Consider the following 15102-nt stretch of genomic DNA (forward strand, 5'->3'; position numbering starts at 1 on the left):
TCTTATCTGCAACACTGTTTACTTTTACAACCGGCTAAATGATTTTTAGTGCTTAAAATGTACCTATATTTTCAAAAAGATTCGCAATTTTTCATTATATTTGTCTTGTAATCACAAATCGGATCAATAGATACTTAGATATCGACAATCGAAAGTTGTTAGGTTGAATGTAAAAAAAAATATATTTATATATATATTAATTATATATATATATCCTTAAACATTTTCAGAAAAAAATCATAGAAACTTGTCTAAACTTTCAGAAGTAATATTTAAAAAAACATTTAAATATTGCAAAATAATTATCGTCAAAATTCAACTTTAGGTGGATTAATCTCGAAAACGATATTTATCTTTACATATTTTTTTTATCTTCTTTTCTTTTTCAAACTTTTCTGCACCCTCCGCAAACGTCAAACCAGTAAAAAGTGACTGACGGATCATTTTCTGGATCTCTTCCGGAAAAGATCCGGCAAGAAATGTGTATGGTTGTTCAGTACCATTTTTGCGTGAACATTTTTTTTAATATGGACAGCTGTCAAATTCGAACAGGACGTTAGGGGAAATGTACCCATTTTAAGCCTAAAAAGCGGTCGTGTTTAAATGATGCTGGATAATCTGGAGTGTTCCTTGAAATTCACTAAAAACAAGAACACCAAGGAGTAGAGCAACTTTTTGTGAACATTTCTGTTTATTTTCACTTTTGTTAAAAGTTATGCTGTTCCTTTTACAAGCATTTTAAAAAAATATTTCAAAAATGCATTCTAATCAGTCGAGTGCATTGGGCCACGCCCATTTTTCTATTTTCAGCTTAGTTCTTTTTTTACTTCCAGCGCTCTTTTGGGTCTGCTTAGTGCTGCCAAAATTGATGACATTGTAAGCGAACACTCACGAAAAGTAGTATTCATAGATAAAATTTCCTGGCATCACTGGCTCACTCCAACAGGCGCTGCGCCAGCATGTTGGTGGTGTTGGTCGCTCGGTTTTTTTCAGCATTTGATTGGAATGGGTAGTCAAAATTGAAACGTCAAAAGACTTGGCGCGTTTGTTTTTTTGATGGCGCTTGCTAATTATTTACATGTTTCGGGATTAATTTTCAAGTGAGTGACTAACTAATGTGCAAAAGAACATGTTGCCGGTAGTTGGAAGCAATTTTATATCTTAAGCGCTTTTAAATCGTTGGCGCAAGTGAAAAAATATTGATGGCGACTTTCGTCAAGCAGTTAACCTCTCATCTTGCGTGTGGATGTGTGTGCCACCAAAATGATATAATGACATAAATTTGCGTGCTTACTTGAGGCGGTGCTGTTGCTGGTAAGTTTATAACCTAAATAGTATTTTTGGAGCTTTAATCGAGCATCAAACTATATAACATATGACGAAGATAGGTGTTTGATTAGAAAGGGTATATTTCCCCTATATGGACGAACCAAATAAAAAAATAAATAAAAATAAACAAATCATAGAAAACATTACGAGCAACCTCCAAAAAAGGAACTTCGTGATAAAATCAAATTCTGGTTGAAAAGTAACAAGAAGCTATCTAAACGAACCAAACCACTGAAACGAAGGTAATCAGGACCAGACTAGACGTCAATGAAAACAAGAAAACATCGCCGCCACGCGGAGAAAGAGTGCACTTGCATCGTGGATTTTTTTCTTCTTTTATTGTACGTGTCTGTGTTTATATCCATGTCTGAAGTAGATTTGCTTCCGTAAAAGGAGAAGGTGATTGAACCAACCTTTACGATGTGTGTCGTCGTCCCCATCGTTTGTTCTTTCTTTAGGTGGAAAGGTTTTTAAAAATGCAAAAAAAATAATTGTGTGGAAAATTTCAACAAAAAAGATAATTTTGCCGCGCGTAAATAACACGATTAGGAGAAAGTACAAAAACTTTAGTTTAGAGCATTATGAAAAACTACGCTGGAGTTTATGAACCCATCCTCGGCAAAAGTGCAGATTCACCGCGAGCGCGCTTTGTTTGGTCCTGGTCTGTGCGTTGTTATTGACAGCGAAAGGGCATTAAAGTTGACTGATGATGTTGAAGCAGAAGCACGCGTCTGGTTGCGTTAGCGATTGATTGGAGAGTTCAGCTGCTGTGATTGGTCGACTTGCTCAAGTCGATAAACGTCAGCTTACGTCCGTTTAGCTGAGCTGACATCATGCGATGGTTAGCGAGCTGTTGCATTTGCATACAAACTTGAAGCCAATTTAATTGCATTTGTAGAGTTCTAAGCTTAGACATCGCCAACATTCCACGGGGCTCGTGTCAATCTTAATACGAAGTAACACAAAGTGACTCCTCCGAGACATCACTCGTTTCCTGAAGTCAAATGCTCAGCTAAGTATAGCAAATGGACAGGGTGTCTGACCCAAATGTTGGACAGAAAGCTACAAAAACATGTTATTCCACCAATTGACAACTGACCACATGCACCACGATGCCCAATAACAATCAGAACCTTTTTTTTTTTTTTGCTCTCCTGCTCCATTTCTAGAACCAACTCAGATTCGCGTGTGCCCCGATGGCCCCGATGCGCACATGGGTGCAATAAAGTAAGCTGCAAAAACGGTGCAACGGGTTTGAGACAAGACAACAGTTCGGGAGGATTATTCTGGTCAGTGGAGCTGCTACGTTTCGGATTCTGCTTCGAGAGGGAGCTCCGGCATTTAGCGCACAACAAGCTCGTTAAAATCGTTTGTTTTGAATTCCATTTGGCGCAAATGGGCCCCTCCCTGCCATCGCACTCGTTCTGATGAGTATACAAACAAGTTCCGGATTAAAATCAGTAAATACTGTACGCTGTACAGGTTATATTAGTACCAGTTGAGATAATATATTGAAAACTTGGATGAATAGTTCAAAATTGAATCCCGAAGAAACTACTAAGCCAGGATCGAATCGTCAAAAATTTCATAACATTTTTCATCTCAACTTGACCACTGCAGAGCTGTCATGAATGCTCGTGTAGTCATTCGTTTTTAAGGCCAGGCCTACTGCGTTAAGATAACCGCAACGATAATTCTTTGGAATCGGATTGACTACTTGTCACCAAACCAAATAGAAAACGTCCCTCGACCCAAATTAGCCGGAGGAGAGCACTCGTTTGCACTTGTGAAGCCGCAAGTTGGCATTTATTAGTGCAACGCGCCATTACGCCTTGCAGGTTACGGCCAAATGAGCCGATGCACATGTTCACAAACACAGCCAGGACTGTTTGTTTACGATTGCTTCGGGTGCGAAAGTATCGAGACAAAGTTTTGAAAATGTTTAAAGTTCAAGACTAACAAGAACGTCAAGATGTTTAGTTTTTATCTCAAAAACCTTAAAAAACATTTTTTTAAGATGAAATTTCAAATTAAAAGGTAGAAATTCCCAACCATTATTAAATATGAAAGCCAATTTCAAATACGAAGGGGTGGCAAAGTGCATCGGAATTGATTGGCCACCGCATGGCGGCCGTTGTTTAGTCATACTGTGATATTAATAGAGGCATTTGCCAAGTAATGCGCCATCGGCCGGAAGGAATGCTGAATAATTTCTGCCAACTTGTGACCGCAATTGATAGGTGTGGTTTGGTTTCTACTGGTTTTCAAAACGATTTGTTTATTTACAAATGTCAACTAAAACAATTAAATTAAATTAACTACTGACAAGAATTACTAAACATTGTCCCACTTTATGATAAATTGAACTTTTTTTTCTGTCACTTCCGAAAGCTTCATCAGGATATTTAAGGCAAAAAAATACCTCAATATTTTGATTCAGAGTAGAATCATAAACAATAACATTTTCCCGACTTTTTCCAGACTTTTCCAGAATGCTCAAATATCAAATATCAAACAAAAACATCTATAACCACAGAAAAAAATCTCAATGAATTTAAAAAAAATATCAAGTATAGGCATTTTTGTAAACACAGAAACTAAACAACAAATAAAAAAAACTTCAAAAATGTAATTTCATTATCATGATTCAGAGCAGAAACACAAACAACTAGTCTTTAAAAAAATAATCTGAAATTCAACAAATACTTATAACTTCCATGTTATTTTTTAAATTGGCAAACGTATAGTTTTTGATACTTCGTTTCAACTGGAAATAACAAGAAGTTAAAGATAACTGAACTTAAAATATCGTTCCTATTTTTTTTAAACTTCATCATCATTTTAAATCAAAGAATGATTCAAACATAATTGCTGTTATCATTCATTCAAAGGATTTGAAAAAAAAAGTCAAAGAATTCATATAAAAAAATGTTTTTGCCAAGTTTCCTTATAAATTTTGTAATTTTTGATATTGAATTTCAATGTTAATTTATCTAGTGGTCTGTATATAACTGTTTTTTTTTCAATGATAATTCAGTTTGTTATGATTTTATGTTTTTCCGCTTATTTTATGGGGCAGCGAATGACCACCCTAGTTAAAGCTGCCAAAAATAAATGAACGACCAACAACAACAACTTATTTAAAGCAAAATGTTGAAGAGACAATTTTGCAATAACTCAAAATTTCTTGGATTTTTGTTTTGCAATTTCAATATTTTCTTTATGTTTTCAAAACGTAAAAAAGTTTTTCAATTTTGGATTTTATTCGATATTTGAGTTTTCCGATGATTCAAGCTTTATCTATGGTAAGTAATATACCCATACTCACAAAAAAAAGTTCAACGGCAGCATTTAAAAAAAACATATTTTGAATTACTTATTGAATTTAGTTAAACAATTAAAAATATTTACCAACAAAAAAACCATTGCCAAACTCAAGTTGGAATCTGTTTAATTTTCAATTATGTGACAAAATGAAATAGAATCATAATTTTAAGCTAGCCATTAGACTCTATTTTTATATGAGTTTTTCATTCACTTTACCTCTTGTAAATTCCCGACTTTTTCCCGATTTTTGGCAGATTTTGGCAAATTCCCGACTTTTTCCCGACTTTCCCGATTTCCCGACTTGAGTGGCCACCCTGCTGTCCAGTTTTGGGTGTAGTGGTCAGTATTAAACTGTTTTAGTTTTTTTTTTTTTTTTTTCAATATAAAATTCAGTTTGATAAGATTCCCCCACTTATTTAATGCGAAATGTTTGAGCGTCAAATTATTTAAACATATTTACAATAACTCAAAATTTCTTGGATTTATTTTTTGCAATTTATTTCTTTTTAAGTTACGCTTTTTTAGGTTACGCTGTCCGCTTTGTAAGCGGATGATTCTGGGTTCGATTCCCATCTGCTCCAATCTTCCATCGGATGAGGAAGTAAAATGTCGGTCCCGACCTTGGTTGTTAGGCCGTTAAGTCATTCCAGGTGTAGGAGTTGTCTCCATGCCATAAGTACAAACAACACACCAAACCAAGCCTACTCCGGTGGAATCGCTGACGGCGGTTGGACTCGCAATCCAAAGGTCGTCAGTTCAAACACTGGGGTGGAAGGTTCCTTGGAGTAGAAAGAGTTTTGGGTGCTCTCCCCAGTCAAGCCTTCGGACTCCTAGATTCGAGCAGAAACTTGCAATAGAGACCACAAAAGACCCGGGGGTCGTTAATGTGGATGGTTTGATTTTGATTCTTTTTTAAGTTTTCCCATAACTCAAGTAATTTATTCATACAGTCCAGATTCGATTATACGAAGGCCTCGGCAAAATTCGGAAAATCGAATCACGAGTTTTTTGTCTTAACTTTGATTGCTGGGCTTTAGTATGACTCCTAAACTGCGCTAAAATTATCTAGAATATTTAAATCCAAGATGGCGGTGATGAAATATTGAAAAAATGCATTTGTTTTTATTTAACAGGTCTTCCGAATTTGACCTAAAAGAGAGTCGCAGAACTGAATTTTGATGTTAAAAATAGAAAAAAAAGTTTTTTTTTTTGGTTAGTGATTTGATTATCCAAAGTCCCATACAAACCTTCGGATAATCGAACTTCAGATAATCGAAACCTCGGATAATTGAGGCTTCGGATAATCGAGTCTGGACCTAGGTCTGGACTTACAAAAAATATTCAAGAGAAACACTTGAAAAAAAAAATGAAGGAGCGGCCGTGGCTGACTGGTTATGGTGTTCGCTTTGTAAGCGAATGGTCCTGGGTTCGATTCCCATCTGCTCCCAACGAGAAAGTATAGGAAATATAAATCTTGAAACTCTGAACATGTACGAAAAATCAAAGTCGCTCGAGTCGGGGTTCGATCCCCCGTCCTTTGGATTGGTAAGCAAAAATGCTAACCACTAGGCCATCGCGACTTGGTGAGCTATGACTGGAATTCGGAATACTGTTACCACCATCATATATATTATACGCGCTGGGTCCTTGTCCATTTGACAAGGGTTCGGAAGTTCTAAATAACGTTTGAATCTGATTGGTGCAAACGTTCTTCAGGGCGGGGCTTGTCGATTAAGCTGAAGTACCTCGCGCTCGGCTAGCCAGCGTAGAAATGGGTCACCGAAGCTCGGCAGAGCTAACACCTTCCAAATGCCTATGCGAGTTATTTGCATGTATAGAATGAGAGCTAAAAAATACATGGAAACAACTCAATTTGTAAGAAGCGACCGCGTGGTCCCGTTTGGTTGGTTGCACACACACACAGAGAAACACTTGAAAAAAAAATCTTTAAAATTAGGCTCCATTTTTATATAAGTTTTTCATAAAATTTATTGTTGATAAACAAAACATAATAAAATTCTTTTGCTTCATAAAAATATATTTAAAAAATCTATGTAATAAGATTCTAATGTCTTAGAAAATATTTTCATTCTCAAATAAATCGAAATAATGAAAGGAGTCTGTTCGGCCAATGCCGAAGTTTTCAACCAGATTTGCGCAATTTTCTCTCAGTGTGCGTAACCCACCCCTGCAGCGCTGACAGGCCGGCGCTGCCAACTTTGACAGTCGAAAACAACGGCGCGACAACGAGAGTTCGCGCGCAAACAAGCAAGTCGCCAAGAGGAACGCGAAGCGTGAAGACGTAACTTGTAGATAGATCGGAGAATAGAGAAAGTTTTCGTAGTTTTTAGTGAACTTCACCGTGTTTTATTCCTCCGAAATCGTACCCCAAAAATCCGCGAGTGTTACAGTCCGCTCGATCGAAGATACGCCGCAACATTTGGTCCATTCGAACCGGACAAAAGACGGTAGCCTACGGATCGGAAAAGTTCGCGAGTGAAGTGAGAGGTGGCGGAAGGCCAACCGGATGGACGCCATTTTGTGCTAACTCGTTTCCGCAAAAAAGGTTCGAAATCGCGACGGATTCGAACTTACCGCGTTCCTCCGGATGAGGATAAGAGCTTCCTCCATCCCGCGACCGTTTCGAGTGTTCCGTGCCGTGTTTGTGTCCTGCAGAACGACGGAACGGTAACGCTGACGGAAGGTCAACGGACCACGTTGGGCGGAAGAAAGTGGCCCGATTGCCACCGGCTGAAGCCATCTTGAAAAGAACAAAAGTGTTTGTGTGAACTCTCGACAAAAAGGAGGCACGCGCCACCATTTGTCCCGGAAAAAAACGTGTGTTTGTGTGTGCGCAAGGCAAGGAGCAGGCAAGGGCTGCCATCTTGCCGCAGAAAGAGTGCGCAACAGTGAACCGAAAAAGATCAGATTCGAGAACATTCCGGAAGGCGACTCCGTGGCCTAGAAACGGCGGAAACAGTGGCGGCAAGAGACCGCAAAAGAAAATGTTCGCTTAAAAACCTGTGCGTGTGAGTGTGTGTGGTGAGCGTAGCGACGCCATTTTGTGTAGTTCCCAAGCGTGGAACATTCCAGTTCGCAGCACCGCTGCGGATTTGGCAGTCGCTCCAGCTGCACACGGAAAGAAGATCGGAACGCGACCCGCTGCAAGCGTCAGTGGGACGGTTCGCAAATCCAGCTGCGTCGAGGCCACTGCGCTGACGGAAAGGGCCTGCTGTAAGCGCCAGTAGGAAGGTTCCGGAAGGTGTGGCTGCGACGAGGCATCCCGAAGAGAAGTGTTTCGCTGAAGAGCCAGTGTGACACCCCGACCAAAGTGATTCTTGCTGCAAGCGCAGAAGAACCCCTAGAAGAAAAAAGTGTCTCGCTTTCAAGCAAGTGTGACACCCCGATCAGAAGTGTTTTTGCTGCAAGCGCAAATCCCGAAGAAAAAGTGTGCGAGTTGACCTGCTGCAAGAGCCAGCCAAATTCTGCAGAATCCATTGACCGAACGCTGCCGCTGCTGTGTCGCCACGAGCGCGACCACGGCGGAGTAACCGATTCCCGAGAGACCTGATCAGCCCAGTTAAGATGAACTCAGCCGAACAACCGTGGTCCGCAAAGCGCTTGGCCAACAAGCGACGCCAGGTCAAGGGTAAGATCCTGCTACTCAAAAGCAGACTTACCGAACTGGATGAAGATCATCAACTGCCATCCTTGCCAGAGTTCCGGGTGTTCGCGAAGAACATAGAGCGGTACTACGGTGAGTTAGATCAAGTGCTGCAAAATGTTGAGGAGAGTGATCTTTTTGCCGATGAACGAGACGCCCACGACATGGAGTGCGCGGCGATTGAGGGGCTACTCCAAGGAGTCAATCTGAAGATCGTAGCCCTCAGTAACGCACTGCTTTCCCAACCCGTTCAAGTCACTGTCCTTCAGCAGTGCCAGCACCAGCCACCAGTCAGTACCGGAAATGAACCCGCCGATCCAGCTGTAGCAGCCCCCAAGTTGCTCACGCGGTGTGACGGACACCACTTGAATACAGTCTGCTTCACGGACAGTGAAGTAACGCGCGTTCTTAGTCAAGAGACAAACCCCAATCCGATCGAACCCCAGATCATGCCAGTAAGATCCCTCCAACAAGAGAAACCCTTCGCAGAGCATAAAGAGATACAACCGCCCGCCGAACCTGAAATGGTTCGACACGGCGCCTCGGCAAGAATTCGAGGTGACGTCGACATGTCCGGCGATTCAGGCGTACCTCCTACGCTGCGGTCAGAAGAGCGGATCCACGGTGACCTCGACGTTGGCTGGTGTCAGCCAGTGGAACTTGGCCCACTGCTACCAGCCTCCGCAGAACGAGAAGATGCCGAGTCCGATGACCCGCAAGCTGTTTCAAGGCCGGAGACAGCTGGACTGGTCGACGAAGACCGCGATATTACCATGAACCAAGCAGTGAAGGACGAGGAAGCTCACTCACTGCAGTCAGCCGGAGCCGGCGAAGTGAACGTCGAGGATCGTTCGCTTCCGAGCAGTGCACAGCCTGTTTGCACAGCACCAGCCATCCAAGAGGAGGCAGCCACGAAGCCAAGCCACGAGAGTAAGATGTACAGCTGCCAGCTGTTCAACGCCAACGTCGCACGTTCAACCGACCGTGACCGTGCAGCCGAAAAGTTAGCAGAGAAGCTGCTGCAGTCTGTAATCTTAACCAGCATCGAGAAGCAGTTCCGTTTGGTTTGGGACCGGGAGTGCAGCCGAGCTCTGCTTCCAGCTCAACCACTCAACTGACCGAAGAACACCACTAGATGACAGCAAGTTCGGGACGAAGCATGCGCATCTGGTCCGAGAGCATGAAATACCAACAAACTCCAGCGTGGTCAGCGGCCGATTCTCTTCTAGCGGGTTAGATTTTAGAAGTCGAGCCTTCAACCCGGGGGGAGAATGTTCGGCCAATGCCGAAGTTTTCAACCAGATTTGCGCAATTTTCTCTCAGTGTGCGTAACCCACCCTGCAGCGCTGACAGGCCGGCGCTGCCAACTTTGACAGTCGAAAACAACGGCGCGACAACGAGAGTTCGCGCGCAAACAAGCAAGTCGCCAAGAGGAACGCGAAGCGTGAAGACGTAACTTGTAGATAGATCGGAGAATAGAGAAAGTTTTCGTAGTTTTTAGTGAACTTCACCGTGTTTTATTCCTCCGAAATCGTACCCCAAAAATCCGCGAGTGTTACAGTCCGCTCGATCGAAGATACGCCGCAACAGAGTCTCAAATTTAAAGTAAGTTACTAAAGAAGAATGAAGTGAATTAAATTTGAAAATTATACAAAATATGATATAATTATTCAACAGTTAAAAAAATAATTGTCAATGAAGTATGGTTGAGATTTCAGACCTTTTCAAAGAAAAATCATAAATTTCCGACTATTTCCGATTTTTGACGGATTTTAGCGATTTCTCGACTTTTTCCCGACTTTCCCAACTTAAGTGACCACCCTGTTAAATCATTTTGTGTCAAAGGGACTTTCGTGTAAAATTGGATGCCCAAAATTCCGAAAAAAACGTATTTTTTATCAAAAACAAAATAAATTTTCCCATGGCTTTCTACCTAAGGTACTCGCGATTGAGTGTGTAGTAGTGCGGTTGCCAAATCGTTATCTCTGACTCTCTCACTCCATTGTTTATGTTTTGATTTTCCTGGCACGGTCCATTGTTCGTTTGTTATTGTTTTGGTTTTAGTGTCATGGAGTCATGCACTCACACTAATGCAAAGCAAGATCGCGAGTACCTATGATATACAGCCTTGAAATTTTCCAATGTCTTTGTCAACTGTCAAACATCGAGTGTCATGTCATATAAAAAAAAATACTCTTTGAACAAGGGGTTGGAAACTCTTAGAGCTATAATTGGGTACTAAAGCCCTATGTCAATTTTTATGTACAACGGTAAAAAACACGATTAAAAACCATTTCTGATCACTTTTTTTTCATTTTAATGCAAAAAAAAAATTTGACTGGACAACATTTTTTCGATGGATCAACTATGGTCCCCTTGGAACGAGCTGTCAAGTAGGAGCTTTTCTGTCAAGAAGGACCGCGAGGTTAATTTTTCAAAATTGATTTAAAAATCCATTTTAAACTCTTTGTGGTCGTACAAAGGGTCATTGTACTCAGAAAAATAAGCTTTATCGCTGTAAACAATAATATCAGCGATCTAAGCTTCATTTTAGGACCCAATTATTATGTTAACCAGTATATCAAAATATATGTTAGTATACTTATTATTTTCTTTACATATCGCCAGTATACTAACCAATATACTGAGAGTGTCTTAATATACTAACAGATTATTTCTTTTCGGTTAGTATACTAACAAGTATACTGGAATATCGTTAGTATACTCAATATTCTTAAGTAATATTAGAGTTTCCAGCCCCTTGTCTTTGAACGTTTCGAGCTTGCCATTTCATTAGGGCACATAACTTTTTTTAAACAAGGGTGTGTCCCTTTCACACTTTATGTAAACTGTCATATGAGTGAAAGGGATACACTAATGTTTACAAAAGTTATGTGCCCTTTTGAAATGTTACACAGCAAATTTTAGATTGCCATTTCAGTAAAATAATTAACTGAATGCGATTCAGTAATTATCACTTTTGCTGAAATTCGGTAATGAACAAAAACATTGCCGTAAAATCAGTAACTGCATATCTGTCAAACTGAAATATCACGTATGATTTATTGTTTGAATGCTGCCGAGAGAAAATCCTCTTTCGAACAAGTTGTTTGTTTTTTTTTTTAATTTTGTATTGTGATCTTTAGAAACCAAGGTGAGAAAAATGTTTGGACGATTGATGAAATAAATGTATAAATAACAGTACTGGAAACATTTTCAATGACAAGCAAAATCAAATTTTGATAACTGAAATACCAGCAATGATTGCTGAATTTTCAGCAAAATAATTTGACGTTTCTTTTGCTGAAATTTCAATTGTTTTGATAACCATTTTACTGAAATTTCAGTAACAAATATCAGTAAACTGAGAATCCAATAAAATCTAAATTACTGAATCGTTTGTTGAAATTTCAGTCGATGAAAATTCAGTAAAACTTTACTGAATTTCAGTAAAAAAAATGGGTTGTAGTCACGTTGTAGTCTTATAAAAAACAGCTAGAAGTCGCGTGACAAAAACCTACTTGTAAGGCACTCAGAGGCAGGGTTACCAGGTCTGAACAGAAAAAAATCTGGAAAAAATGTGACAAGCCACTTTTCTCAAGATAATTAGCAATTTTGCGTTCAAAAACGGTGTATTTTCACTTTTTTATACATTATAGCTTCACAAAATAAACAAAATACTTCAATTTAACCAAGTGTGGAAGAAATAGACAATTATTTTTCTCAAATTGCCAATCAAAAAATCTGGCACCTCTGCTCAGTAGAGAGCCTACATGGAAAGTCGCAATGTTACTCTCAGGTTTCAAATCTAACTGTCAAATCGGGGTTCCAATCGAGCAACAAGACCATAAAAGAACAAGGTCAGAATCAATGCACAGTGTTCGGAATGGCAAAATTAAGTGGAATAAATTGATAACTCCTTTATTTGACGTCCTAGCGAAATGGTGTCTTCGGGAGAGTTGTTGTACTTGATAAGGGCTATCTTTTGAAGTTATTGACATACAAGGTGACGACCTTCCAGGGTGTCAACCAAACACTTACTTTGTTGGATGACGTTGTAGGGCTTTGGTGTTTTGGGCAAAGTTGTAGAGGAGAAAATTTCATGAAAGTTTGTCGAAGGCGCCACATTTGTATCTCTTAATCTACTCGAGATATACGTTATTTTTGCAAAAATGGTTCAAAAAAAGCACTTTTTTGGTGATAACTCAAAATGTTAGCATTTTAGCGGCCTACTATGTTCCGAAGAGTTGTTTATGACATAAAATTACACATCTTTGCCGAAGACAGCAAAATGTTTTGAGCCTTTATTGAAGAGTTATAACCATTTTTAGGTGATTTTGAGCCTATTTTCAAGTTGCTATGTTTTCAAAATGACGCATTTTGGCGCAAAACCAAACAATGCAACTGAAAGTACGCACTTTCAACTACATTTCTGAAAATATCTCCGTGTCTATCTATGTCTATTTTTAGATACCTTGATTTGAATTTGACTGTTTTTAATCAATTTATTTATAATTTTTTAGTGGAATCTTATTGAAAACGTGGAAATGATCGGTAAATTGAAGGGTAAATTGATCGATTTTTATGGAAAATACTTTGTCTATGAAAAAATACGACAACCTTTCTGAATTTACCAAGTATAAAAGAAAATACTTAATTTCAAATACGAACAATTACTTAAAATTTTAACTTGCATTAGTTTTAAGCTAAATATGTTTTTATTCATAATTTTAGAATTTGTGTCATAATTAAAGCATTAATAATTGGCCAAAAAACAAAATGTATAAAAATCACAAGCATTGTTAAACTTTTGCTTATAACAATCTGGTAGTTTTTGTAATATTTGTGCTTGTTCGGTACAAGAAACGCGCCAGCACCATAGAAAAACTTAAAGTTTTTCAACCATAAATTTGAATGACTTTTAGTGTTTGAAATTTCTCCCAGAACATTTCAGTTCCCTTTATAGGTCCCTACTGCTCAGAGGTAAGAAAGTGTTAGAAATTTTCGACTATGTTTATATGAACTTTTCAAATAAAACTCAGGATTTGTTGATTAGCTTTAAAAAAGTCCTAAAACTTATTTTAGGCTCTTAAAATTGAACCAATTGTCTCAATATTGAGAAAAAATAAACAAATGTTGTTACTAAACTTTTTAAATTTACTGACAAAAATTGTATCAAACTAAACTCATGACTCACCTGGCAGTACAGCGTCACATCGTACACGGTGCCGGTGCCGTTGTAAAAGTCCACCGTCAGTTGATCCAGGCTGAGCCGCTCCTCGAGAAACTGACCGAGGTAGCGCTGAAGCAGGAACCGACACACTTTCTTCTTGATCACGTTCGACCACGGTGCGTACCACGGCATCTTGACCCTTTCTCCCTCCTTTCTTCTAATCTCTCACTCACTGATCGTACCCTCGTACTCGATCACGATCACGCAAACTTTCTTCGTTTTCTTCTTCCCCTGTTTCTTTTCCTTTCCTTCAGTGTTTTCCACTGAATTTGCTTCCTCCAACTCCTTCCACACGCGATTTCGACTCACTGTTTTGGTGTGTACGAGTTTTCAAGGTTTCTCAGCTGTTCGATACGAGTTGCTCTCTCGCTCGTGCACTGGCTTGTTGTTCTTGTGTCTCCCTCTCTTGCTTTGCGGAGGAAACTTTCCACGAGTTGCCTTCTCGCTTCTGTATGGGTAATGCAAAAAAAAATCAGATATCCAACCAGACTTATTTTCAGCGCGCTCTGGTGCGATTGTGTTTGTGTCTATCTGGTAAGGGCGCTCACGAAGCTCGATTCTTGCAATATTTCTTCCCGTTTTATTACACGCCTTTCCTGAACTGCTGTGCTGCCTGCGAAAAAAAGAACCTTACAATTACTGCACTGCCTTTAGGCCTCACCAATCGCTACACTCTGCACTTGCTCCCGAGCGAACTTTAAACAAAACTCTATAAATATCTTGACGAGGCTGATCTACTGTCACGAAGGTCCCCTGCACAGGAAAAACGCCCTCGTCAATCACCCTGGAGGAAACCCTCGCCCGTAATTCAGGACGTTCATATTTTAAGACACCGTATCACTTATTCAACAGCCAGCAAATCGTTTCGCAATCAAAACACATCCAGCAGTGCTTTCGTGTAGCTTTGCTTCCGCTGGTTCAACCTCCCAAGTGCCGTTTCTTCCCGGAATCGGAAATTGCCGAATCCTGTGTCGTCTTCCAGCGAACCTCCTTATCCCATCAGTCCTGAATATTACTTTTTCAGCTCGTTCCACGAGCTTTCGAGGTTTCGTGTAGTTGCTGCTGCTGCGTCCACCTTTGCTGGCCAACCGTCGACGACTGACTGACGAGCGCGTATTCCTTTGTTCCGAAGCTCCTCTGTTGGCTTGTTTGGTTTGGTGTCGGACGGGCTGGCACAACTACAGCTAGCGCACTGACGGACTGACACGGGATTGGGGCACGGGACAACGTGGCTGGTGGAATCGTTGCGGGAGCGTGCTGGTGCTGATACAACCAGAGGCAGAAGTTGCGTTGTTGTTTTTTTGAACGCTGACTGGTTCGACGGTGTGTCGATTGGGCGATTTCTTTGTCTGGATGTGAACCACGCTGCTGGACCTCTTGATTCTAGTGCAGATAGGTCATCCTGAATGACATCGTCCTCGATGTTGAATGTTCCATTCAAGGTTTGGTACCAGGAACCCTCAGTAATAGCAAAACAATGTAAACGGACCCAAGGCGAAGTGTAAACAAACAGTGCATCCTGCTCACGACAGGTGTTGTTAACTATCTT

At 40.2% G+C, this 15102-nt stretch overlaps 1 protein-coding gene across 1 annotated transcript in view; it reads right to left on the reverse strand.

Moving 5' to 3' along the window:
- The window catches only part of LOC6048165 (autophagy-related protein 2 homolog B), a 72069-nt gene extending 57915 nt beyond the window's left edge, over positions 1–14154 (reverse strand). The window contains 1 exon segment of the mRNA XM_038248543.1: positions 13518–14154. Coding sequence (XP_038104471.1) covers positions 13518–13685 — 168 coding nt within the window. The 5' untranslated portion in view covers positions 13686–14154.
- Positions 14155–15102: the final 948 nt, after the last annotated feature.

Source organism: Culex quinquefasciatus, chromosome 1 (assembly GCF_015732765.1).
Source record: "Culex quinquefasciatus strain JHB chromosome 1, VPISU_Cqui_1.0_pri_paternal, whole genome shotgun sequence".
In the NCBI taxonomy this organism is placed as follows: Eukaryota; Metazoa; Arthropoda; class Insecta; order Diptera; family Culicidae; genus Culex; species Culex quinquefasciatus.